This window comes from Oryctolagus cuniculus, chromosome 7, assembly GCF_051225735.1.
Source record: "Oryctolagus cuniculus isolate XC-2025 breed Fujian yellow rabbit chromosome 7, ASM5122573v1, whole genome shotgun sequence".
In the NCBI taxonomy this organism is placed as follows: domain Eukaryota; kingdom Metazoa; phylum Chordata; class Mammalia; order Lagomorpha; family Leporidae; genus Oryctolagus; species Oryctolagus cuniculus.
In genome coordinates this window covers 51,144,301-51,172,255 of record NC_142873.1, presented here as the reverse complement: position 1 = coordinate 51,172,255, position 27,955 = coordinate 51,144,301, and the positions used below count along the sequence as shown (strand labels likewise).

Below are 27,955 nucleotides of genomic sequence, written 5' to 3'. Positions count from 1 at the left end.
AGCTATGAGTGGGATAAATTTACCATTGCCACAAACAACAGCTCTTAGCATCACAAGGATTGAAGCAAGGATCTACTCTTTGAATTTAGAACGAAGGGAAAAGCACACAGGCCAGGGCTCTCTAAATTGCTGTTCACTAAAAGACCATACATCTCCTTATTATAGCTTTTCTGAACCAAAGCCAAACAGTAAAGAAGGAAACTATCAATGATAAATAATTTTGTATAATAGCAGAAAATGAGAAAGTAGGAGAACTTCATGGTTGCTATTATTAATATAGAGAGGAGAGGGGAGGGGAAGGGAGGGGAGGGGAGGGGAGGGGAGGGGAGGGGAGGAGAGGAGAGGAGAGGAGAGGAGAGGAGAGGAGAGGAGAGGAGAGGAGAGGAGAGGAGAGGAAGGAAGGAGAGGGGAAAAAAATAAAGAAAAATAAGAGGCAATCAGGAAGGATTCTGATGTTGATATTTAATAGTGCGTACAATGGGGTAAGTGGAGGATTAAACAAAGGACTCAAAAGGACCTAACAGAACCATCTCACTCTCTAGCATAATAGGTTTTCTTCTTATGTAAGTAGAATTTAACTAAAGAATTTTTCTTTCATGTTTTCTTCTCTCTACAAACTAAAAAGAGAGCTGAAAGGAATTTACTTATTTCTATCCTTTCAATATTTGTGCAGAGAAACAGACAAAAACCAGTCTGCCTTTGTCCCACTTAGCTCTGGTTTTGCCTGAAAGCACAGCAGCCCTTAAGGAGCTTAAAAGTCAACCAGACTTAAAGAACAGATCAGGTATCCAAAATAAAATGCACACCTTATTTACAAAAACACTGAACCCAATTTATCTATTTTCTACCTCACATACTAATTATTACAGGAAACCGCACAGGACTGAAACACCACATTTCTTGGAGCTGAATACTATTTCTCCCTCCTCCTCCTGTTTTATTATTCCACAAAGAGGACAGAAGCCAGGTGAGAGCAGAAAGAGCATACACTATGTCAGAGCTCTACTGTCCAACCTTAGTGAAGGACAGGGTCCAACCTCAGGACACAGTGCCCACTTGTGCTCACTTGGATGACAATTTCCTTGACAAAAACCTCTCAAGAATCCTCCTGGAATCCCTGAGGTATATAAAGAGAGCTCCTGGCTTAAAAGCCAATATACCGGAAGCACTGTACTTTACTGTACAGAATTTAAAGGTCTTGGCCGAAAACAGCAATTTTTGACTCTGCAAGGACTAAGATACTGAAACCATAAGCTTTCCATATCTCTACAATGAGTGATAACATGAGATGATCTTTAAAAAGTTTTACCAATTCCAAAATTCCAGGCACTCAAAAAGAGTATTTTTAATTAAATATGGAAGAAAATGCCCATAATGTTCTATAATACTGGCTATATCTGTGAGGGGAAAACAACTTATTTCCCTCCCACCCTGCTCAGTCTACTTTTAGATCCTAATACAAGAACATGATATTTGATTTGTTAACATTTATGTCGGGTCACAGAAATACTGTAAGGCCCAAACTTAGCCATGAGGCTTCACTTAAGAAAAATAAGTAAAAGAAAAGAAGAACACAATATTAGATATACAATACTTAACACTGTCTACAAATGAAAACCTATTAATTGTTTTTTACTTTCTCCTAATATTTTCATATTGATACACAAGGGCACTTCAAAAAGTTCACAGGAAAGTGGAATTAAAAATGAGTTTACTTCAGTACAAAAAAATGCTATGATATACAGAAAAATGAGTATTATGAAAAAACTATGCAGACATTTCAAAATTTTTTGCACTCAAATTCATGCTTTTAAGGCTATTTTCCACAAACTTTTTGAAGTACCATTGTATACTGTTTCTGATAATTCTGTGTAAATTTAAAAACCTTTCTCATTTTCTGCTTTAATTCTTATTGTAACACAAACTTTATATACCACTTTTCAAAAATTTCATGTAAGAACAATTTTATCTGTTATCAAAATAGAATGATGTTGACATTCTAAATGCCTTCTTGATTCCTTACCTTTGTAATGCTATCACTGAAAAATGTCTATCAAGTGGAACCTGCCAGAATGCTTCCTGAAGTTAACTGATCCTAGCATTTACTATTGCTATAGAAACAAAGTAGCATCTGGCTGATCTCTGTTTACAGCTGAATTGAAAAGGCTGGTGTGAAATCAACTGAATATAAGTAACTCAGATTAAAATCATCTGCCATTCTCTAGTGACTGACAAATGTTAGAGTATAATGGATGAAACTATAATCAAGTAATTGACATTATTTCTTAATATCAACTATCTTCTAGTAGGGCTCAGTAGAGAAACTAGCTGTGCAGTTTCTGCCTTAACATTTTGAGTGGTCATACCAGAATTCCAAAGGCTCTTTCATGAACAAGTATCATTAATTAAATATAATACAGCCCAAATATCATAATACTTTATTGACTAATCAATAGGTTTTCCCCTAATGCTTACCCTAAACTCTAATCATTTTCAGTCATGTGAGGGATGAAAGGTTTACTGCTCCAGGGAGAACTAACTCCCTTACAGAAAGCCAAAGAGAGAAATATCTATAACTTTAAAATCAAAACAGAAAAAGGTAGGGGGACAGGGAGAAGAAAGGAGGTAAGAGAGAAGTTCTAATGCCAGAAGTCAGATTGAATGTCATCCTTTCATAGGCTAAATCAATGGGAAGGAAATCTTCATGTTCTTGTATAAAACAAGGGTATGCAATTCTGATAATAAATGAAAAGGCCAACAGATAGTGTTACAAAAGAACTGGGAAAAGCAAATTATCTGAGTGTGATTCACATTTACTAACTGGGACATACACAAAAGGTGCAGCAAAAGTGGACTCCATGTTCAGTTTTCCCAAGCGTACAATAGCATTAATCTCCATTCTAGACAGAGATCATGCGAAGCGTGAGGCCAGCTAGCTGCAATCAGAAAGGCACTGGGTAGCCATTTTATACCTGGACCCGTAAGGGCAAATACTCTTCACAGAGATCATCCCACAGCTCCTGCAGGTCTGAAATCTCCAAGGGATACCCCACAGGTGTCTTGTAAAAGGGTTTCAAAGACCGGTTAAGGAAACCGGAACTAACTCCATCTGTCATGATATGGCCAGGCTTGGCTCCAGGTGGGCTGGACCTGATTGGGACAGGAAGCTTGCTCCCTCGGGGACTCCGGATGGGCTTATAATCAAGCCCTTTAATCGTGCTCAGCGCTAGCTCCAGCTTGTGGCTACACACATGCTGTGCAGCCTGTTCGTCTGCACAGCAGTCACACTTCGCAAGTTCCTTCGCACTCCTCTCCGCCTCCTCGTCCTTGTGTTGAGGAGGACTAGGTTGGACACTTGCATCCAAAGACTCCACAGAGGACCCCGGCGTCCCTTCCTCCATGCTTTCCCCATCCGGGGGCACCTTTGTGCCCGCCAAGTCCGGGGGCCCGACCTCTGACAACGCTGGTTCTTCAGTGCAGATGCTGGTAGACCAGCGGCTGGAAGGGCCACAGGAGATACTCCTGGCCACCTTTCGAGGCACTTTACAAATGGCCTCATAGTCAGAGTCGGCAACGCGCAAAGCTGCACAGCCACGGCATCTCCTGGGTCGGTTGCCAGGGCCTTCCGAGGCATGGCAGCTGTGCGGCTCGTGGATCTGATCCTCACTTTCCACCCAGCACTCAAAGCCCGAATAGGCAAAGTCTTCCTGGAGCAGAGCGGAGTATCTCACATCGGGCAAGCCGGAAATGTCAACCGTGCCGTTCCCCGCCTTGATCTCGGCGCCGCAGTCGTCGTTATTCTTCCGATACATGCTGGCGATGCAGAACTTGAGGCGATCCTTCTCCAGCAACAGCTTCTGCAAGCGCTCGATGGAAAGGGCTTCGATCCGGGCAATAACGGTGTCGAACCTATAAATCCGATCAAGCATGAACGCACACTTGCTGCAAGCAAACTCGGCCTTGCCATCGCGGGAAACATCCTTGCCCAGGACGTGCGACAGCAAAACCTGGAGGTTGAGCTTGGACGCCGTGTGGAAGATCCAGCGCCGCTGGTTTCCACACAGCTCCCGGGCACAGATCCTGCAAATCTCTTTCATCTTCGCTCCTAGCGGGTACCTAGCTTCCCGGCGACGACGGCGGCTGGGGGGTCGCTCACCAGCCCCGGGCTGCGCTCCGCCTCCCGCCTCGGTGGTCTCCCGCCTGCATGGCACAGCCCTGAGGTGCGGGCTCCGTAGGGGCGCGCCTCCGCCACCCGCGCGCCGGCTCTGGGTACCAGCGTGCTCAGCCCCGCCCCTCGGGCAGGGGGCGGGCGTGGAAACGCCTCAGGGGGATGCTGAGTGACAGCGGCGCAGGCCGCGCTCGGACCCCTCCGCGTCTCCCACAGCTGTCTCGCCCGCCAGCGGCCGCGTCCCAGGCGTCGTCCCCTTTCAGCGAGCCGGCCCGGTTCCCGGCACCCTAGCGGCCGCCCGCCGCAGACGCAAAGCCTGGGCGATGGAAGATCAGATTTCAAGATGGCGACGACGGCTCGGCGCCTGCGGCCTCCGGGAGGTTCCTCTGGGAGCTGTAGTCCGGGCGGGCGGCTCCCCGCTTTGCGCATGCGGGATGGCGAGTCTCCCCCCCAACACACACACACACTTTGCCCCAGACCCGGCGGCCGACGCTCGCGGTGGAACGCAGAGCTGGCTCGCTGTGGGAACGGACGGACGCCGTCCTGGGAAAGGCCACTTTCATCTGTTAAGTTCCTGCCAAAAAAAGGCGCACCGATCTCCTCAAGGATGCCGCCTCTGAAGGGTGTCCGAGGTTCCTGCCAAATCCCCTCCCCCCCTGTCCCCGGGCAGTGCCACGTACCCTGGATGAAGCAGCCCGGCGGCGCCACTAGGTACCGCTGCGCGCCGCCGCCTCCCGCCCGCAGCCCCTTCTCCTCTCCAGACCCGGCCCCGGGCCGGCATCGAAAGGCCTCGGGGCGGCTGAGGCGGTGGGGGAAGGGTTGATGACCGCGGAGGGCTGGTGGGGCGGGTTTTAGGAGGCTTAACCGTTCGCTCGACCGTTGGGAGAGCCGAAAAAGCGAGGACAAACGTTTCTCCCCCAGATGTTGGGCGGGAGAGGGGAAGGCTGTTAAAACCCGAGTGCTTTGCCGTTAGATAAAATCAGAGCACAAAGCAGTTCCTGAGAGAGTCCATCAAAGACCCTGTGAATGCATCTGGTCAACCAGGATTCTGAAGAGAAAATGGCTTTTTCAAGAACGTAGCCACCTGAGACGAGATCAACATCACCTTCGGGCTCGGTGTTTGTTTAGGAGACGGAGAGGGTAGACGAAGGTTCACACAAAAGCCTGAGCCGAAAGTCCCAGGAGTGCTGCTGTCTTCAGAGTTAGGGCTGGACTGAACAACCCTCAGCGCCCCCGCCGCCCCCCACCTCGGCTCTGGAACTCGGAATGCACACCGAGAGGACAGAAGCTGGAGTTCCGCCGAGGTGGAATGCGCAGGTGCCACCAGCCATTGGCAATGAGGAAGTCTTCCCTGGCTGAAGGAGCACGCAGACAGACACCAGCCAGGAGGAACAGTAACCTCAGCAGTACCTGGAGTCCCCCAGAGCAGGACACTGGCCATACGTCTGAGCCCAAACTCCTAAGCTTATCAGACACCTAGCTGCCTTTCTGAGGATTAACCGAGGTGGTTTCAGGGAAATGTTTTAATAATGTTTAGCTCATTAGGAAATAGCTAATATTGTTGCTGTTTTAATAGCTGAACATTTTAAAGCAGTTTAGAACATCATGGGGCTCTGCATATATTGTTCTAATGACCAAAACAAAATCCTACCGCTCCATTGTGAGAGAATAAAGGACAGTCCTCAGAACTTTGGGCTTAGAAGGCTAACAGAATTCTCTATCTGTAATTTCACGTAAAAATACATATGTTAACCCCAAAACGACTGTAAAATGTAATTCTAAGTAAAGCTACAGCTGCTTTTTTGCTTGCCTCTAGATATGTGCGTTTCAAAGTTGCTTCACTTCTTTTGTTAAGCAAAGATCTTTGGCATCTGTAGTGATCTCTAGAAAGGCAAGGGGTTTCTGAACACACTCTGGCTGATGGACACCTAGATGGGCCTGCTCTACCCTGTTATAACTGTTATCCTGAAGAGCAACCAGGACGAATGGCCCATAAAAGTGCTAATTAAAACGTTAATCAGGGTCCCATCTTTGTCAATGCAAGTGGCTATTTTCCCGTGTGGAAAATGCTAATGAACATTTCTCAATTATTTAGCAGCAAGCCCTGAAATAATACTTTGTATTATGCTCTATTACTTTAATAAGATTTTGCATGTGATAGTCTTCAAACTTCAATGATAATATAATAACTATATAGAAGTACAAATCAGTACAAATGGTGAAAAGGTGATATATCTTGAAGAAAATAAGTAAAGATGAATATGATAAAAGATATACAGATATAGATATACTTCTAACAGCAGGTAGAAATAATATTCCCACCCAGCAATCGAAGAAAATTTAAACAGCACACTATCCTATCCTAGAGAAAATATTTAAAAACTTTATCACAAAGTAGACAGTAAGCTATCATAGAACTAGTCCTAACATGAGCATTTAGTGTCATATAATAATGTAATTGCAACTAAAAAGTTACTAGTGTGTAGATAACAAAACAAAAATATAAAACTCAGAAGAAAAATTATATGATAATAATTTCAGCACTTCATAATCCTTATTAGTATTTTCTAGGTTAAGATTTTGCAGTTAGTTAACACTGGCTACTTTGAGGGGTGAGGAACAGGGTTGTGTTAAATGAGGGTGTAGTCTTTTTATTCCGAATATTGCATATCATTTCAATTTTTGGCAATGACTGTGTATTCAAGTATTACTGTTAAATCTTAATTTAGAGAACAGATTAAAGGTTATGCCAATCTATCACTAATATCGGATCTAAGTGAGTAAGATTTGAACCTAAAATGGGAATTTCCATAATAGGAATGGTAAATATTTATATAATAATAAGTGGACAACTTATATAAACAAAGGTCTAAAGGAGATATGCAATAACTTACTAGTAGTGATTATAAATGTCTATATAAATATAGATATTTATTTTCTTTGTTACTTAATTTGTAATTTGTGATTTTCTACCATAAGTATGTATTGCTTTCGTCATAAGAAAAAAAAAATATTTGTTACTAAGAAAAAGGAAGGATAGACATATTTTGGTATAGCCAACAATGTAATACTAACCAACAATAAAAAAGAACAAACCCTGATACATACAACAAGAGTATATGAACTCTTAAAGACGAGTCATATACTAGTTAATGAATACCTCCTGTGTGATTTCATTTATTGACGTATAACAAAGGAAAAGTGATTTTAGTAATAGAAATCAGGAAGTAGCTGCAAGGTAAGAGGGTGAAACTGACTGCAGAAAGACACAGGAATTTTCTAGGGTAATGAAGATGTTCTGTATCTTAGTCTGAATGATTACTGCATGAGTGTATACAATTGACAAAGCTCAATTACTGAGCACTTTTTAAAACTTTAGATTTTATATGTTAATATATTTAATTTAAAAGTTCAAAGGGACTAAATAAAAATATTATGTTGCTCCAAAACTTAATTTGAGATATTTATTTGACAAAAAAATACCCCCATTTTAACACAAAAATAGCTTTGAAAATCGGGAAGATAAAATATAGCACAGAGAGGCTGTGGCATAGCATGTAAAGCCACTGCTTGCAGAGCCAGCACCACATGAGTGATGGTTTGAGTCCTGGCTGCTCCACTTCCAATCCAGCTCCCTGCTAATGGCCTGGGAAAGCAGCAGAGGATGGCCCAAGTGCTTGGGCCCTTGCACCCGTGTGGGAGACCTGGAAGAAGCTCTTGTCTCCTGGCTTCAGATCGGCTCAGGCCATCGTGGCCAGTTGGGGAGTGAACCAGCAGATGGAAAACTTTCTCTCTCTGCCTCTGACTCTCTCTAACTCTGCCTCTCAAATAAATAAATAAATAAAGATTTCTTTAAAAGATTCATATTACAATAAGCTGTGATATATATATATCATATATATATGTATGTATGTATGTATCAGTACTTTGCCTTCAACATGGATTGAGAAATACATTTACAAGCACTTACAAGCTGTATGTCCTAGATCAAGTCGTTTTCACCAGGTCCTTAATTTCCTAATCTACAAGAATATGATGAATTTAAAAGCAATTTTCAGGCTTTAACATGAATCAGAACCAACTAGTAGGTTTGTTAAAACAGACTCCTTGGACCTACCAGCAAACGCTCTGATGTAGTAAGTAGGTCTGGGGTGGAGCCCCAGTATTTGCATTCCAAACAAATTCCCAAATCATGCTGATGCTGATGTCTGGGAACCACAAAACCACAATCTGAAAACCAATGAACTAGAACTATCCTACATTATATTCAGAAAAATCTCAAAAGATCAGAAGTTCTACAGAACACACACACACCTATCACTGAGAACTACCCATAAATCTATATTGAATTTAGAGAACTGTATCTCCACCTGGATTAAGATTCCTTGGGGCCACCTGCAGTGCCGGCATCCCATGTAGTCGCTGGTTTATATCCCAGCTGCTCCACTTCCCATCCAGCTCTCTGCTATATGGCCTGGGAAAGCAGTAGAAGATGGCCTAAGCCCTTGGGTCCCTGCACCCACATAGGAGACTCAGAGGGAGCTCCTGGCTTCCGATCAGTGCAGCTCTGGCCGTTGCAGCCATCTGGGAAGTGAACCAGTAGATGGAAGACATCTTTCTCTCCCTCTCTCTCTCTCTCCTCTCTTTCTCTCTCTCTCTGCCTCTGCCTCTCTATAACAACTATGCCTTTCAAGCCGGCGCCGTGGCTCAATAGGCTAATCCTCCACCTTGCGGCGCCGGCACACCGGGTTCTAGTCCCGGTTGGGGCGCCGGATTCTGTCCCGGTTGCCCCTCTTCCAGGCCAGCTCTCTGCTATGGCCAGGGAGTGCAGTGGAGGATGGCCCAGGTGCTTGGGCCCTGCACCCCATGGGAGACCAGGAAAAGCACCTGGCTCCTGGCTCCTGCCAGGATCAGCGCGGTGCGTCGGCTGCAGCGGCGGCCATTGGAGGGTGAACCAGCGGCAAAGGAAGACCTTTCTCTCTCTGTCTCTCTCTCTCACTGTCCACTCTGCCTGTCAAAAAAAAAAAAAAAAACTATGCCTTTCAAATAAATAAATAAATATTTTTAAAAAAAGATTCCTCAATATTCCTATGGAAGGAGACTTTTGCACCATCTCTATATTGATCTCTGGATTTTGGGGTCTGGGGAGTATCTCTTAGAACCATAATCACTTTTGTACCCACTGTGTGGCACCAGAGTTATAGTGTTTCTAAGACCTAATTCTGAGCTTGCAGGGAGTTTCCAAATCACCGAGGTGGAAAATCCCCATGTCCCAAACCAGCTGCATTAGGTTTCACTGCCCTAGTTATGACATTGGAAATAGCTGTTCTAATTACTAAAAGCTATGCCAAAGGCAGATGAGGAAATGCAAGAATGTCAAAGTAAAGCCAATTAGGCCTTGTGGTAACACACAAGCAGGTGTGTGACTTCCCCATGCATTTTGGAAATCAGAAGTCAGAAACAGTCATGGTTTGCATTAATTAACAATGCAGTATTTGAAAAACACTTGTTTTAAAGCCAAGAGATTTCTAATTTACCTAAGGGTTGCAGTATTGGTTTTCAACAAAATTTATCTTCAAATAGTGACCATTACAATCTTTCAAGTTATTAAATACTCATAGCTTGTTAAGTAAATTGTAAAGTGTATGTTGTTAATCAGTAAGCAAGAATTTATGCAAGCTCAATATGTCCTTTCTGTTTTCAATGAGCTTTCCAATTAGTTGAAAAGAAGAAAAAGATGCATGGTATAATTAGAACAATTGCACACTAAGTGGTACCAACTTAAATTCAATTGAGTACAGAAAGAGTTGAGATTCAGATGGACTGATACAGTTGAAGGGAGCAGGGTTGGGACTACAGATGAATGCTAGATGGAGAAAACAAAGGAAGGGATTCCAGCAAAAGAAAATAGCATCATCAAAATTACTGGAAGTTGGGTTAAACACAGTGCTAGTCTATAGGTAAAGGGAGATGGTGACAATTTTTGAACAACCCATATATTTAATTCTCTATAACTGTTCATTCAAAGAAAATCAAGAACCAGACAATATATCACGGAGAGTCTTGGCAACTGGAATTTAGTTGAATATAGAAGTACCTGAACAATGTCATGAACTTGTGCAAAGAATAGCTTACCAAAAATTTTTTCAAATGAAAGTTATCCAGACACATATCAGATGCTGCAGTTCCAGCATCCCATCTGGGCATCTGTTCCAGTTCCAGCCGGTCCACTTCTGACCCAGCTCCCTGCTAATGCACCTAGGAAAGCAGTGGAGGATGGCACAAGTGCTTGGGCCCCCACACCCATGTGGGAGACCCAGATGAAACTCCTGGCTCCTGGCTTCAGCCTGGCCCAGCCCCAGCTGTTGCAGCCATCTCAGGAGTGAAATCAATGGATGGAAGACCTCTCTCTCTCTCTCTCTCTCTCTCTTCCTTCTCTCTCTCTCTCTCTCTCTCTCTCTCTCTCTCTGAAACTCTGCCTTTTAAATAAACAGAACAAATCTTTAAAAAAGTTAGCAAGGCAAAAGGATGGATTGCAGTTTCGGGAAAAGGTTTTGGGATGTTACAGGACTCCCACTGCCATTATTGCCATTATTCCTGTGTGGTACAATAAGATCTTGTGTAGAGATGGAAATCTGAAGGAATGAACAGCAGGACTTGATGACATATATGTGAGAGGATAAAAAGAGAAGAAAAGGGTGAAGATGGAAAAATGGTCTGGAGTCTTAAAGCTGGTAGAGAAATGGCTTAAGCTAACAGAAATGTGAGAGTTGAAGAACCTATTTGCAAAAATATAAAATTTTTACTTGGGTTATGCTGAATATAGATAACTTAGAAAACAAAGTGTAGGGGCCGGCGCTGTGGCGCAGTGGGTTAATGCCCTGGCCTGAAGCGCCGGCATCCCATATGGTCGCCAGCATCCCATATGGGCGCCGGTTCAAGACCTGGCTGCTCCACTTCCAATCCAGGTCTCTACTATGGCCTGGAAAAGCAGTAGAAGATGGCCCATTGAGGCCAATTGGGGAATGAACCATTGGATGAAAGACCAACCTCTCCCTCTCTCTCTCTCTCTGTCTCTCTCTCTCTTTCTCTCTTTGCCTCTCCTCTCTCTGTGTAACTCTGACTTTCAAGTAAAATAAATAAATCTTTAAAAACAGAAAAAAAAAAAAAAACACAAAGTGTAGTTCTCCTGTAGTCACAATACAGGTGAGAGACAGAGGAGTCTAAAGAATGCTGGGAATTTTAACATTGTCAAACTCTCAAAAGAAGTTAACAGTACAGGTGAGGTCAGGTATAACATGTCCTGATACGACTGTCACTGGTGGCCTTGACAACTTTAGAATGGTTGCCTTTAATTCCTCAGAATCCTTCCCTGCCAAGCCAGATGCTAAGTTCTTCTCAGTCCTTTTTCTGAACATCTCACATGTCTCTTGCTTCACATTTTCACCAAATATTCCATTTCATGCTCTTACAACCCCCACATCTGAACTATATCCTTCAGTCTTGGAAGCTTACTCCTCTAATCACCTTGTATATTACTTCCAGAATATTACTAGTAAAGATCCATCCTTGTCCACTACCTATGGGAAGAAATTCAAAACCCTTAGTTTGATGTGTAAGTCCATTGTCTGTTACTATAATAAAATACCTGAGGCAGGATAACTTCATAAAGTAAAGAAGTTTATTCAGCCTACAGTTTTTGAGATTGGAAGTCCACAGCCCCATTGCCACAGTCAGGCCCTAGTGGATGGCATCATGACAGGAGCACATGCATGAGAGATAACATCACAAAACAGGAACCAGAGAATGAGTCAGCATTTAAACTCACTGTTAGAAACACTCACTGCCTCAGGGGCCCCACCAGAGCAACCTTAATCTCTTCCCAATCCCTTCAAGGGCAGCTTTCCAGTGATCTAAGAACCTCCCACTGGGCCCCACCTCTTAAAGGTCTCAGCACCTCTCAGCACTGCCATATTAAAGACCAAGCTCCCAACACATCAACCTTTTAGAACACACAAAACCATACCAAACCTTTCATTATCTCTACAAAATAATCTACTTCCTTTCCAGCTTCATCTCAGACTTCTTTCCTAATCAAATGGTGACAGGGCAAATTTTTTAACAAAATGTGCTTTGATACCTGTATATCCCTATCATAAGACTTTTTTTTTTAAAGATTTATTTATTTATTTGAGAGGCAGGGTTACAGAGAGGCAAGTCTTCTATCAAGTGCTTCACTCCCCAAATGGCTGCAATGGCTGGAGCTGAGCTGATCCAAAGCCAGGACTAGGAGCTTCCTCCAGGTCTCCCACATGGGTGCAGAGGCCCAAACACTTGAGCCATCCTCCACTGCTTTCCCAGGCCATTAGCAGAGAGCTGGATTGGAAGAGGAGCAGCTGGAACGGGCGCTCAAAAGGGATGCCGGTGCTGCAGGCGAAGGCTTAACCTACCTCTGCTTAACTCACTACACCACCTCACCAGCTCCAACACAAGGCTTCTTGTAGAGCCAAGAGCAGATGTAAAAAGTCAGATGAATTTCTAGATGATTATAAAGTTCTAAGCCTATTGAGAAAATTGAGTTAGGTGTCCAGTTCCTTACTTGGACAGAAAGACCTAAAAAGAGGAAAGGGTGAGAATTCACTCAGATTGGGAAAAGATTGGAGATCAAAAACAATATACTGAGGAGGAAGCAAGATATCAGAGGAGAAGGCAACAGAATGGCAAGAGAGAGGCTGGACTTGAAACTAAGAGGTGGTGGCTCCAGAAAAGATTTCAATACATCAAGCTGTTGGGTTGACAAAACCATGCTTGCCAATATAGATGTGCTTGAGTGGTGAACCAATGATCAGAATAGTCTCCTTGATGCTTTGACAGCTGTTAAAACCTAGGCAAGGGGGCATGCATTGTGGCACAGCAGGATTAGCTGTGACTCTGCCATCCCATATAGGAGTGCCAGTTCAAGTCCCAGCAACTCCAGTTCCAATCCAGCTTCCTGCTAATTCATCTGGGTAGCAACAAGTAATGTCTCAATTACTTGGGCCCTTACCACCTACAAAAACTTCAGGCTCCTAGCCTGGCCCCGCTTTGGCCATTACAGCCATTTGGATGATGAACCAGAGGAAGATCTCTTTCTCTCTCTCTCCACCGCCCCCCACCCCACCCCTATACTCTGCTTTTCAAATAAATAAATAATTTTTTTTAATTTTAAAAAAACCTTCAACTTTTATGTAACAGAGAATAGGGTGAGGAGGAAATACCAAATGGATACAATCAAATTTCCCTGATAGGGACTCTGGATAACATTAAATTTATTTGGAGAAACTAATGTGAAATTTCTTGTATAACTGAACTTGTAAACTAACAGTCACACCAGCTACAACCTTTTGCAGGTGTCCACTGGCACTCACTCCTAGACCCTTTTCATCTTTCTTTTCTTCCATTGTCATCTCATCCTTTCTCATCTTTATACCAGTGGCTTCCAATTTCTATCTTCTTCCTAGAATTTTCTTGGTTTGACTTTAAATAGCCAACAACCTATTTAATATTGACATATATTTGTGTCAAAGAATCTCAAAATTACCATAAAAAAGGAACTTTTAATTATCATCTTATCCATATCTATACCACCTTATCTATAATGCCTCCTACTACTCTATACAGTAAATCCCCCATCCCCTTATCCACAGTTTTACTTTCCATGGTTTCAGTTAACTGTAGTTAACCATGGTCTGAACACTTTTTTTTTTAAATGTTTATTTATTTATTTATTTGAAAGTCAGATTTACAGAGAGCGAGAAGGAGAGGCAGAGGCAGAGAGAGAGAGAGAGAGAGAGAGAGAGAGAGAGAGAGAGAGGTCTTCTATCCGCTGATCACTCCCTAATTGGCTGCAACGGCCAGAGTTGTGTCAATGAGAAGCCAGGAGCCAGGAACTTCTTCCGGGTCTCCCATGTGGGTGCAGGGGCCCAAGGACTTGGGCCATCTTCTGCTGCTTTCCCAGGCCATAGCAGAGAGCTGGATCAGAAATGGAGCAGCCGGGACTCGAACTGATGCCCATATGGGATGCCAGCACTGCAGGCAATGGTTTCACCTGCTACGCCACAGCACCAGCCCCTGGTCTGAACATTTTATACAGAAAATTCTTGAAAAATAATTCATTAGCTGTAAATTAAAGACTGTTTTAGGTAGGTAAAATTATGAAATTTCATACTGTCCTGCTCTGCCCAGCCCAGTATATAATTCATCCCTAGAGTTTCCATGCTGTATAGCCTACCCACCCATTACTCACTTAGTAACTATTTCAGTTATAAGAACAACTGTTGGAGTCGGCACTGTGGCATAGTGGGTAAAGCCACCACCTCTAGTGCCGGCATCCCATATGGGTGCCAGTTCAAGTCCCGGCTGCTCCACTTCTGATCCAGCTCTCTGCTGTGGCCTGGGAAAGCAGTGGAAGATGCCCAAGTCCTTGGGTCCCTGCACTCGCATGGGAGACTCAGAGGAAGCTCCTGTCTCCTGGCTTCAGATTGACAAAGCCCCAGCCTTTGCGAACAACTGGAGAGCGAATCAGCGGATAAAAGACCTCTCTCTCTCTCTGTGCCTCTCCTTCTCTCTGTGTGTTACTCTGACTTTCAAATAAATGAAATAAATCTTTTTAAAAAAAATAAAAATAAAGACCCCAAAGGGCAGGAGTTTGGTGAAGTGGTTAAGATGCTTGGCACACCAACATCCCATAACAGAGTCCCTGCTTCTGATTCCACCTTCCATTAAAGCACACTCTGGGAGGCAGTACATGATGGCTCAAGTGTTGGGGTCCCCAACACCCAGTGGGAGATCCAGATTACATTCAGAGCTCTGGCTTCGATCTGGCTCAGCCCAAGAATTTGCAGACATTTGGTGAGTGAAACAGAGGATGGAATATCTCTCTCTCTCTCTCTCTCTCTCTCTCTCGTTGTCTCTCTCTGCATTTAAAATACAAACACATTAATAAAAAAAATTTTAAGACACTCCAGAAAGCTACTCCTTTAACCCTGTGTGGACTCAGCAGGAAGTCCATGAATCAGCAAGGGGGTCCTCACCAAATACCGAATTTGCCAGCTCCTTTTCTTGGGCTTCTCAGCCACCAAAATGATGCTGATAAGTTTTTGTTTACAAGCTACCTCATTTATGCTATTTTGTTATAGCTCAATACCATATCTTCCCTGATTGTTTATAAAGTAAATAATCATTGAATGAATGAGTGAATGAATGGAGTAGTATTTTCCCTTTCATCTCTATATATTAAATCAGGCTTATTCTTTGCAGACCAAAATCTTCACTGCCTACTCCAGCCCAGGATGATTTTTCCTTTCTCTGCTGCTTTGTATTGGTTTCATCCAAGATTTTCTTAAACTGCAATCTCTGGAAGGCAAAGGCTAAACCTTACACATCTTTGTATTCCTCTTCGTCCACCTAGCAGTACTTTTAGTGTTATAAGAACTAAATCAGTATTTTGAGGGCCAACATAGTGGTGTGCAGGTAAAAGCCACTGCTTAAAATGCCAGCATCCCATATGGGCGTTGGTTCAAGTACCAGCTGCTCCACTTCTGATCCAGTTCTCTGCTATGGCATGGGAAAGCAGTAGAAGATGGCCCAAGTCCTTGAGCCCCTGCACCCATGTGGGAAGACCTGGAGGAAGCTCCTGGCTCCCGGCTTTGGCCATTTTGGCCATCTAGAGAGTGAACCAGCAGATGGAACACCTACCTCTCTCCCTCTCTCCCTCTCTCCCTCTCTCCCTCTCTCCCTCTCTCCCTCTCTCCCTCTCTCCCTCTCTCCCTCTCTCTCCCTCTCTCTCCCTCTCTCCCTCTCTCCCTCTCTCCCTCTCTCCCTCTCTCCCTCTCTCCCTCTCTCCCTCTCTCCCTCTCCTCTCTCCTCTCTCCTCTCTCCTCTCTCTGTCTCTCCCTGACTCTGCCTCTGCCTCTCTGTAACTCTGCCTTCCAAATAAATCAATAAATAAATCTCAAAAAAATCATCAATATTTTTGATGAAACTTTAAAGCCTAATTGTCTACTGCCTTCACTTGCCCAAAAGGATAAGAGCTATGATTGCTTTAGATGGAAAGGCCTGCTTCTGAGACACAGTACCAATGAAGGCTGTGGGGAGCAACTGGGAGCAACCCGGACTAGACTGAGTTACTGGAATTAAGACTTATTCTATGCATCTGCTCTCCCACAATATGGCGCTGGGAGAGAAGAAAACAGCTTCTACACAGCTGCCTCCTGTTCAACCAATAAACTGTGGGACCTGCTCCTGATTGGAGGAGAGCAGCGTACTTGGCGTGTGGGTAGCAGAGTTGGGATTGGTGGAAGAGGACTATAAAGGAGGAGAGAGACGGCATGCACCAGGAACATCTAAGGGGAACATCTAAGGGGAACGCCTGTGCAGCCCCCGAGAGAGCCGGCCGGCGGTGTGCCGCTCCCCTGCGGAAGTGGGGAATATGGCCAGGGGGAACCGCCCTTCCACGGAGGTGGAAGGGACAGTAGCCAACCCGGGAAGAACCAGCAGCAAACCCAGGGAGGGCCGAGCAGACGAAAGAACAGCGCAGGGTCCTGTGTCGTTCCTCCACGAAGACGGGGAGCGACATAATGGTGCCGTGACTCGGATATGAAGCCTAGGCAGGGCTTAGTGTCGTTCCTCCATGAAGAGGGGGAGCGACAAAGGCTGTGTCTGGGAGATGGTGATATTGAAGGAGGATTTACAAATGAGTCTCCAGCTTCAGCATTCATCAGGTTAAGAAGGGGATACTGAAAAACTGCTCAAAAAAATCTCCTTATTTGAAGTTGTCTAGAACTGCCTGAGCTACTAATGCCTGCAAGGTTTTCAGTCTCTGCTTTCAGCATTTAGAGCACATTCTTGCTTTAACCTCCACGTCAGATCTCTCCATGGTAACGCTGGAATGTTTGCTATTTTAGGAAATATGCCTCACTGCATGCAGTGCTATTTACATTAGGTTCCAAACAAGGCATAAATGCGATGGGCTTGAGTGTCTGGTGATTTGTGTGGAAGGAAGGCCTTGCTTGATTAACGGGTGCCCCTCCCTAATTCTGCTGTCCTGCTGCATTTGCAAGCCAACCACAGTAAAATGGTATGTTAATAGACACTGTTTATCTTATGCTGGAGAAAAAAAATGTAGAGGAATAAAAGAGAGACACAAGGTTAGAATTCCTCCAGACTCCCTTTGCAACTCTCCCTATGCAACTACATCATTTGTTTGGTCTCCATCCGCCCCCTCCCCCAGGAATGGTTTCATTTAAAAGCTGCAAGTCGAAGACAATTAACACAACTGCTGGATTTTCCCTGAAACTTCTAGAAACACTGAAAGAGAAAAAAACACTTTGTAAATTGTATTAGATTTTCTGACTCCCTAAGGGAAAGGAGGTGACCACGTTGCTGCAGCATCACAGCTACATCAAAAAGCTTCTCAGGGCCAGGTGTTTAGTCCAGCAGTTAGGATCCTGTATCAGAATGCCTGATATAGGTTCAGGTCCTGGCTCCACTCCCAATTCTAGCTTCCTGCTTACTCATGTACATTCTGGGAGGCAACAGATGATGGCTCAAGGACTTGGGTCCCCAACAACCCCATGGAGACCTGGGTTGAGTTACAATTCCCAGCTTTGTACTGACCCAGCCCTGGTCCAGCCCCAGCCAGTTGCCAGCATCTGGGGAGGGGCCCAATGGATGGGAGCTCAAGGTATCTCTCTCTCTCTCTCTCTCTAATTAAAAATTAAAAGAAAAATAAGCTCAATAACATTCTGATCAGAATAAGATACTACCAACCTAAGTGGACACTGAGAAGAATTATAGGACTGGAAGCAAATAGGTAATGATGTCAACCGTGGCATGGCAACATTATGGCTCTTTGCTATTGTAGGAAATTAATTAAATATTAGAACCGATGCCCATATGGGATGCCGGCACTGCAGGCAGTGGCTTTTACCCGCTGTGCCACAGCGCCGGCCCCTCATTAAGCATTTAATACCTGTGTCAACCATGATTTGCTTTCTCAAGAGGTGATATCAGTTACCTGCTCTCCAAGCAATCCTCAGTCTACATAACAAGATGCCATTCTGAAGTGTAAATCATAGACTTTTACTCACTTTGCTTAATTTAGTGTTAAAATTCTTGGTTGCCTGCAACATGAAGTCCTTATATTGATATTTGGGGGACCTCCCAGCTAAATATTTCATCAAACACACATCATGTGCTTAGTAACACCAGTTATTCCCAGTTTCTTAACTATTGTCCACACCACTGTATATATTGTTCCCCTGACCTAAAATGACAGTCTTGTATTTACTACCTGGAGGTATTCAGGCTATAATGCTCAATATAAAGGTGACCTCCAAGTGAGCCCCTCTCTGACATTCAAAGGCAGAGTTAAGCCTTCTCATTTGTGGGTTCCCTTAGCAATATATTAGCACCTCCCCATTCATCACACATGCACATCTCTCATTGGTCTATAACCATTTAAGGCTAGGACTTCCCAAGCCAGCAATTCTCACTGAGCAACTGTACTCACAGAGTGCATTTTGGAAATTCATGGTGATGCTTCTTTTTTTTTGTCGTTGCTGTCATTGATGAGTAGGGCAAGGAGAGTACTATAAAACTTACAATTGAGAGTGCAAAATATTGTTCCAAATTCCAAATGATGTTCCAAAGTTCTACCGGGTAATGACAGAGGTAATCATCTGAACTTGGAATTTAACTTTGGGGCATATATGAATACAATGTTACAATACATTAAACTGTCCATTAATTAAAGTACTATGTAACTTAAGAGAGGAGTGGTTTTTGTTTAGAAATTTACCAAGAATTTGCCAGTTTTTTTTTACTACCACTTGCTGTTTTTGAACTGTCAGCTTAACATGCCTGGATCACACTGCAGTAGAAGCAGTGATCCTCAGAGTAATTTTCCATATAGGTACAAGCATCTGACTACATGTTTTTACATAGTTGTGTGTCGCTCCCCCTCTTCGTGGAGGAGCAACACAGGACCCTGCGCTGTTCTTTCGTCTGCTCGGCCCTCCCCGGGTTTGCTGCTGGTTCTTCCCGGGTTGGCTACTATCCCTTCCACCTCCGTGGAAGGGCAGTTCCCCCTGGCCGCATTCCCCACTTCCGCAGGGGAGCAGCACACCGCCGGCTGGCTTTCTTCGGGGGCTGCACGGGTTCCCTTAGATGTTCCCCATAGATGTTCCTGGTGCATGCCGTCTCTCTCCTCCTTTATAGTCCTCCTCCGCCAATCCCAACTCGGCTGCCCACACGCCGAGTACGCTGCTCTCCAATCAGGAGCAAGTTCTGCAGTTAATTGGTTGAACTGGAGGCAGCTGTGCGGAAGCTGTTTACTTCTCTCCCAGCGCCATATTGTGGGAGAGCAGATGCATAGAATAAGTCTTAATTCCAGTAACAGTCTAGTCCGGTTTGCTCCCCACAGATCCCCCTTTCTTTTTATTTTTGGCGCTGATACGCGCCTGTCTTCGGTGTCCCGCAGCACACACTCTGCTCTACTTGCTAGAGTTGCCACAGGCTCTTACAAGTCCTATCCATCAGGCAAACCGAATCCGGGTCCTCTCTTCGCCATGTTGTGAGGAGGTTTTTAGGCGCTGATGCGTGCCTGTGTTCGGTGCCCTGCAGCGCATGCTCTGCTCTGCTAGAACTGCCTGCAGGTGTTTACAAAACCTATCAGGCAAACCGAATCCAAGCCTTCTCATTGCCTTATTGTGGGGGAGACTTATTAGTGTTGGTTCGTGCCTATCTTCGGTGACCTGCAGCTCATACTCTGGTCGAGCTTTGCTGGCGCTTACCGCCTTAAATCAGGCAGACCGAATCCAAGCCTCCTAATTGTTGCATTGTGGGGAAGCTTTACTGATGTTAATTCGTGCCTGTCTTCGGTGACCTGCGGCTAGCCGCCCAGGTGCTCATCGCCTCACTAATCGGGCAGACCGAATCCAAGCCTTCTAATTGGCATGTTGAGGGGAGGCCTTATTTTTCTCTATTTCTCTATCTCCGGGCATTCCTACCTCTCCCATTTCACTTCTATCTTCCAGCATTCCCATTTCTCTTTTACTTCACTTCCAAACTTCTGTTTCTCTTATCCCCGCAGCTTCCCGGCACCTCGCCCCGCCGGCGGGTTCCCGGCTCTGCGCCGCTTCAGCCCGCGCACCTCTCTCATCTGCGCAGCTTCCCGGCTTTGCGCGGCTCGGCTTCGCGCGCTCCGCGGTCTCCACGCTTAACCCTTTCGCGTCTGAACCACGGCCTACGCCAGCGTTCCCTATCTATTCACGCCCCGTGCTCTCTCTGCACGCGGCGGCTTCCGCGAGTAACACAGCGTAGCTTGCGTCTCCACCACTAGCATTCAATCCAAGTTCCCCGGGCTAGCCTGGCGAATTCAACCCAGCGTACGTCTCCGCCCCACGATCTGGCTTCCCGTCCTTTGCTCCCCGGGCTAATCAGACGGATCCCAATCTGGCTTACGTCTCAGCTTCTGGTTTCAACTTTTCGCCCCCTATTCCCGGGCTAACTTGAGAACCCCAAAGTGGCTTCCGTGTCCGCCTTGGCCTGCCCCCCACGGCTTCAATTTCCCTAACATTTTTCTCTACCCGGTATGTTTCCCCAAACTTTCCTCCAACGATATTCCTCCTTCATTTCTCCTGGCCTCTCCCCACAGTCCGCATCCGAGTCTGTTTGTTCTAGCTTTCACTTTCGCTTTCGCCCTTAGAGATTTCTCCCAGCTTCCCCCCGTAGTCCGTATCCGAGTCTATGCCTAGGCTTTCAATAGCTTCTTCTGGCTCCTTTTTCGTCCGGCTTTTCCCTAGGCTGTTTGCTAGTCTCTCTCTCCGGTATTTTCCCAATTCTTCCCGTTTCTTCCCGTTTCTTCCCTCCTAAGTTTGCTATCCGTCTTAGGTTTCCTATCCGAGTCACGGCACCATTATGTCGCTCCCCCTCTTCGTGGAGGAGCAACACAGGACCCTGCGCTGTTCTTTCGTCTGCTCGGCCCTCCCCGGGTTTGCTGCTGGTTCTTCCCGGGTTGGCTACTATCCCTTCCACCTCCGTGGAAGGGCAGTTCCCCCTGGCCGCATTCCCCACTTCCGCAGGGGAGCAGCACACCGCCGGCTGGCTTTCTTCGGGGGCTGCACGGGTTCCCTTAGATGTTCCCCATAGATGTTCCTGGTGCATGCCGTCTCTCTCCTCCTTTATAGTCCTCCTCCGCCAATCCCAACTCGGCTGCCCACACGCCGAGTACGCTGCTCTCCAATCAGGAGCAAGTCCTGCAGTTAATTGGTTGAACTGGAGGCAGCTGTGCGGAAGCTGTTTACTTCTCTCCCAGCGCCATATTGTGGGAGAGCAGATGCATAGAATAAGTCTTAATTCGAGTAACTTAGTCTAGTCCGGTTTGCTCCCCACAGTTGTGCCCAGGAATTTACATAATAAAATAAGCATATTCTATTATAACTTACTCTTTTGTCTCTTTTATCTCTACCTCACAGAGCATTTTTGAGGATTCAATTCAAGTTCATATATAGATTATTAAAAGCAAGCACCTGACACACAAGAAATGCTACACTATATGTTGTAATACTACATAAAAGTTTTTGAATATTCATTGATAAGTATTTTAAATTATACTTGGAATCTGTATTTGAAAATCCTGTGAATTCACTTCTAGACTTTATAGTTATTAATCTGAACCATTTGAGTATGTAACTGTTCTCCAAATGTTTTAGAAAGTGCTTCAATACTTCTTTTTATTTACTTTAGGAAACTAAAGTAAACTACATTACTGATTGTGATGAGTTTGCCTTGAAATCACTCATATTTCATTATGCTTCTCCTAGGGAAGAATAACACAAACTCGAAAGTTTGAGTTCAGACTTTACCTATAAAACAGTTTATCCTTGTGTAAGGCTAATAGGTCAAGAGGGAGAATTCTGACCATGCATCTCAATAATAAATAACTGCTATATTTATTAAATCTATCTTTCTCTTTTGCAAGACAAAGATGTTAACAAGATGAGTAAAATTTGCAGTATGTGACTCATTGACCACGTCTTTATCTCTGCTACTCATTTTAAGAACAGCCTTATAGGCCGGCACCTTGGCTCACTTGGCTAATCCTTCACCTGCAGCACCAGCACCCTGGGTTCTAGTCCCGGTTGCTCCTCTTCCAGTCCAGCTCTCTGCTGTGGCCCGGGAAGGCAGTGGAGGATGGCCCAAGTGCTTGGATCCCTGCACCCGCATGGGAGACCAAGAGGAAGCACCCAGCTCCCGGCTTTTGATCGGCACAGCGCTGCTGTAGCAGCCATTAGGGGAATGAACCAACGGAAGAAAGACCTTTCTCTCTATCTCTCTCTCCCACTGTCTATAACTCTCTCTGTGTCTCTCTCTCTCTGCCTGGCTAAATAAATAAATAAACAGCCTTATACTCTTCCAGATGGTTTCTAGGCATAAAGACAATAGTTATCAAACTTTGAGCAATATGCTATGTATGTCATATATATTATTTCTAATCCTTAAAAACAGCTGAACATTAGATATTTTATCCCTATTTAATGGAAGAGGCAACTGTATTTGGAGGAGTTACGTAACTTGTCCAAGGCCATGAATCTAAAAGGTAGTGATGCTGGGATTCAAATTCTAGGACATGAGCTCATTCTGGCACACTTCTGTTTCCCTACTTAAAAGACAGGAAACTGGGGCTGGTGCTGTGGTGTAGTGGGTATAGTGTAATGGTGCTGCAGTGCCAGTGTCCCATATGGGCACTGGTTTGAGTCCCCACTGCTCCACTTCTGATCCAGCTCTCCGCTATGCCTGGGAAAGCCGTGGAAGATGTTGCAAGTGTTTGGGCCCTTGCACCCACGAGGGAGACCTGGAAGAAGCTCTTGGCTCCTGGCTTCAGATCAGTGCAGCTCCGGCTGTTGTGGCCAGCTAGGGAGTGAACCAGTGGATGGAAGACCTCTCTCTCTATCTTTCTCTCTCTGCCTCTACCTCTCTGTAGCTCTGCCTTTCAAATAAATAAATAAATCTTTAAAAAAACAAAAGGGGCCAGCCCTGTGGCACAGCTGGTTAAAGCCCTGGCCTGAAGTGCCAGCATCCCATATGGGCGCTGGTTCTAGTCCCATCTGCTCCTCTTCCAATCCAGCTCTCTGTTATGGCCTGGGATAGCAGCAGAAGATGGCCCAAGTCCTTGGGCCCCTGCACCCACGTGGGAGACCCGGAGGAAGCTCCTGGCTCCTGGCTTCGGATTGGCGCAGCTCCGGCCATTGCGGCTATCTGGGGAGTGAACCAACGGAGGGAAGACTTCTCTCTCTGTAACTCTTTCTTATTTTTTTTTAATTTTTTTGTAACTCTTTCAAATAAATGAAATAAATCATAAAAAAAAGAAAAGGTCAGGGAACTTCACACTGACATCCTCAGAAAGAACCAATTTTCTTTCTCCGAGCTTGCACTTCTATAAGTCAATCTGAATCACTCAAGTGTCACTCAAAGATCCAAGATATTCCAAAAACCACTTCAGTATTTCTTTCTTGAATCTAGGCCACTGAGTATAAAATAGAAAACACAGTGATAAAATCATGGGCTCTGAAGACACTGGGAGAAGGAAGTTTTCGCAGGATTATCTGGGCGTTTATCCAAAGGATGCATTCTCTGTCCAGGCCACTGAAGGCCACTTTAGAAATGATAATATTAGCCGGCGCCGCGGCTCACTAGGCTAATCCTCCGCCTGGCGGCGCCGGCACACCGGGTTCTAGTCCCGGTCGGGGCGCCAGATTCTGTCCCAGTTGCCCCTCTTCCAGGCCAGCTCTCTGCTGTGGCCAGGGAGTGCAGTGGAGGATGGCCCAGGTGCTTGGGCCCTGCACCCCATGGGAGACCAGGAAAAAGCACCTGGCTCCTGGCTCCTGCCATCGGATCAGCGCGGTGCGCCAGCCGCAGCGCGCTGGCCGCGGCGGCCATTGGAGGGTGAACCAACGGCAAAGGAAGACCTTTCTCTCTGTCTCTCTCTCACTGTCCACTCTGCCTGTCAAAAAACAAACAAACAAACAAAAAAGAAATGATAATATTAAACAATCTTGCACAAACCACCAGTCTTTGGGGCCCAAATCGATTTTTTCATAAGCCACAGATCCAAAGAGACAAGAAACTAGGAGCTGTTGGAGGCTTTCTGTCACCCACCCCACGGGGACCACGACAGAGTCCACCTGTGGCAGAGCTTTCCACCCTGGGTATTCTAGCAGAGTGGGCCTCAGAGTGGCCCACCGTTTGCAGAGATGCTGAGCCCCTGAGCTCTCAGGGTGGTGGCTGGGTCCTGGGGTGGCCATGGGCAATCGCCTCCAACCACGAGTGGCCTTGGTTAGTTACAGTACCATAGATGTATAATTACTTCCCATGAAAGTGAATTGTCTATGAAAAAGATTGGGAACCACTGCCTTTTGAAGCAATAGCAGAGTATGATTAGGTTTCTAAATATACAAAGTGTTGAGTAAAAACAATAACAATAGTTTTATAGCTACTGTGCAACACTAAAAAGTATATTAATTTAGTTCATTAAAGAAGCACATTAATTAGTATAGTAAATGTGACTTGATGTATTTCTTTCCTTTGCCCATTGATACTGCAATATTCTCTTCTGGACACTGCATTTATTTTTGTCCTAAGCATTCACTTAGAAAGAATATAAATAATTCAGTCTCTTTGAAATCATAATTTTTCTGTTACTTTAGTCTGTTTTGAAAACTGATACCAAATCAATTCTTCTCATTATAATTGCAAATACTGAACCATAAATACCCATTTCAGCACTTACCAAAGATAATGATTAAAAGTAAGTATATTACATAGTTATGTCAGTATGATGTGTATAGAAGTGTAAAACTAGCACAATGAGAGTAATTTAACTTCAGAATTTGCAATTAGGATTACTTCTCTCAAAATGCTCACCTTAGGGACTATATACTTTTTTCCAATGATGCTAAAAACATAATGAAATGTTAACATTACAGGAGACTTTAGGGATTACTTGGGCTAATCTTCCGCCTTTCCACATGTGGAAGCTGAGAAGTGACAAAGCCAAAGTCATACAACTAATAAATCATGGGGATAGAAATCCAACTCCTTTTACTCCCAAATTTTTTTTATTAAAGCATATTAAGGGATTTTTTATTCAAAAGACCCTTAAGAAACTTTCTAAATATTTCACCAATTATCTTGCAAAAAGCCTATGAACTTTAATTTTTATTTATACCTGTCAAACTACATGCACACACATTATTCCTTAAGTTTGTTAACCGTAGCTTTCCAACCAAAAAGGAACCACAGCCTGAGAAGTTTACATGTGTGGCCATACTAATGACTTCTGCCCTCATTGTGGCCTAGAAACCCAGAATAAACACATCCAGGTGAGAAGTTCCATCCATTTACCCCTCTTCATTACAAATAAGATCACTGGCTACTTGTGCCATGACATGGAAAGGGTTGGAAAGCATTGGTTTAAACTAATTCTTATCACTGCTTTTTATCCTAATCCCAATCTACGTATAAGTGATCCAATCAATTAAAACACACATGTCCAATTTTATCTTTGGTCTAAGACCATTGTAAGAACACCTGGTAATTATTTTTATTGTGTGGGCACAGATATACTCCAGGATTCATTTAGAAATTATCTTTGTCTTAAATTAAAAGCCAAACAGAGAAGTGGAATTTGTTGTGAAGATTTCCACATGCAACACTGTAGATGAAAATCAATACAAGTATTTTCACTATAGTGGAGCCCTTCACCTCAGTATTAAAACTGAATTGGGGCCTGTGCCGTGGCGCAGTAAGTTAATCCTCTGCCTGCGGCGCTGGCCTCCCATATGGCTACTGGTTCTAGTCCTGGCTGCTCCTCTTCCAATCCTGCTCTCTGCAGTGGCCTGGGAAAGCAGCACAAGATGGCCCAAGTGCTTGGGCCCCTGCACCCACATGAGAAACCAGGAAGAAGCTCCTGGCTCCTGGCTTTGGATCAGCACAGCTCCGGCCATTGCAGCCATTTGGGGAGTGAACCAACAGAAGGAAGACCTTTCTCTCTGTATCTCCCCTCACTGTAACTACCTCTAAAATAAATAAACAAAATCTTTTTAAAAATTAAAAAAAAAACATATCAAGGGGTCAGCACTGTAGCATAGTGGGCTAAGCCTCCACCTATGGGGCCGGCATCCCAAATGGGCGCTGGTTGGTGTCCCAGCTGTTCCTCTTCCAATCCAGCTCTCTGCTATGGCCTGGGAAAGCAGCAGAAGATGGCCCAAGTCTTTGGGCCCCTGTACCCACATGGGAGACCTGGAAGAAGCTTCTGGCTCCTGCTTTGGACTGGCTCAACTCAGACTGTTGCAGCCATTAGGGGAGTGAACCAGCAGATAGAAGACCTTTCTCTGCGAATTTCCCTCTATCTCTCTGTAACTCTGTCTCTCATTTTTTTAAAAAATGCATGCAGGGCTGGTACCGTGGCTCACTTGGTTAATCCTCCGCCTGCAGCACCAGCATCCCATATGGGCGCTGGGTTCTAGTCTCGGTTGCTCCTCTTCCAGTCCAGCTTTCTACCGTGGCCCAGGAGGGCAACGGAGGATGGCCCAAGTGCTTGGGCTCCTGCACCCGCATGGGAGACCAGGAGGAGGCACCTGGTTCCTGGCTTTGGATCAGTGCAACGCCATCCATGGCAGCTATTTGGGGAGCGAACCAACGGAAGGAGGACCTTTCTCTCCCTCTCTCTCTCTCACTGTCCATAACTCTACCTGTCAAATAAATTTTAAAAAATCTTAACAAAAATGTATGTATATTCTATATAGTTACAACAAATCATTCAGTATGTGTAACAAAATTCGAAAATGGTCCCCTACATAATTCCCAACCCCTGGTATCCACACCTTTATGCAATTCCCACCTCCTCAGTATGGGTAGGACTTGTAACATGCTTTTTTGTAAATTTCATTTTATGTATTTGAAAAGCAGAAAGACAGACCCTGACAGGGGAAAGAGAAAGGCAGTGCTTCCATCAACTGGTCCCATCCCCAAATGCCTACAATGGCTGGAACTGGGCCAGGCTAGGGGTCAGGAATGCAATCTAGAAACCCAATCATTTGTGCCATCACTGCTGCCTCTCAGGATCAGCATTAGGAGGAAGCTGGAGTCAGGAGGCAGAGCCAGGATTAAACCCAGGCACTGATGTGGATGCAAGTGTCTTAACCACTAAGCTAAACACCCACTCTTGTAACTATTTTAACCAACAGTGTATTGCAAAACTGATGCAATGTCACAGCATTATTGTGCTTTGTTATATGACAAAATGAAGGAGTTCTGCAGACATAAGGAAACTAAGCAGCTGACTTCAAGTTAACCAAAACATATGTTATATATTGGTAAGGCTGGGCTAATCAGATAAGCTCTTTAAAAGAGAGTCTAGAAGTGAGAAAAACAATAGTCTGTCAATCTCCAGTGCTGGCTGTAAAGAGGTAGGTTGCCAGAATTTCTACACCCACACAGAAATACATTCTGCCAGCAGCCTCGGGGAGTTTAGAAGCAGACCTTCCCTGGGTACTCCTCCAGATGTGAAAGCCCAGTCCACACCTGACCTCAGATTTATGAGACCTTGAGCAGTAAACCCTGTCTGGACTCCTGGCTCACAGAAACTGGTATTAAAAACTATAAACTTATTTTTAACCTTGGAAGTTCGTAGGAATTTGTTACACAGCAACAGATAACTAATACTAATATTAAAGGTAGCGCTTA

The 27,955-nt window shown here is 44.8% G+C and overlaps 1 protein-coding gene across 35 annotated transcripts in view; it reads right to left on the bottom strand.

Moving 5' to 3' along the window:
- PDE4DIP (phosphodiesterase 4D interacting protein) overlaps nt 1-27,955 on the bottom strand; it is a 236,454-nt gene that overhangs the window by 78,101 nt on the left and 130,398 nt on the right. For 6 of the 35 annotated variants that reach the window (XM_089300084.1, XM_008264574.5, XM_051857340.3 and 3 more), the window contains exon 1: nt 2,973-4,097. The exons of 26 other annotated variants lie outside the window; for them this stretch is intronic. In XM_089300084.1, the coding sequence (XP_089156210.1) occupies nt 2,973-4,097 (1,125 nt within the window). Of the gene's footprint in view, nt 1-2,972; nt 4,098-4,848; nt 5,553-27,955 lie in introns of those variants that run through there. 3 more of the 35 variants (XM_008264575.5, XM_089300095.1, XM_089300093.1) reach the window with 2 other exon arrangements.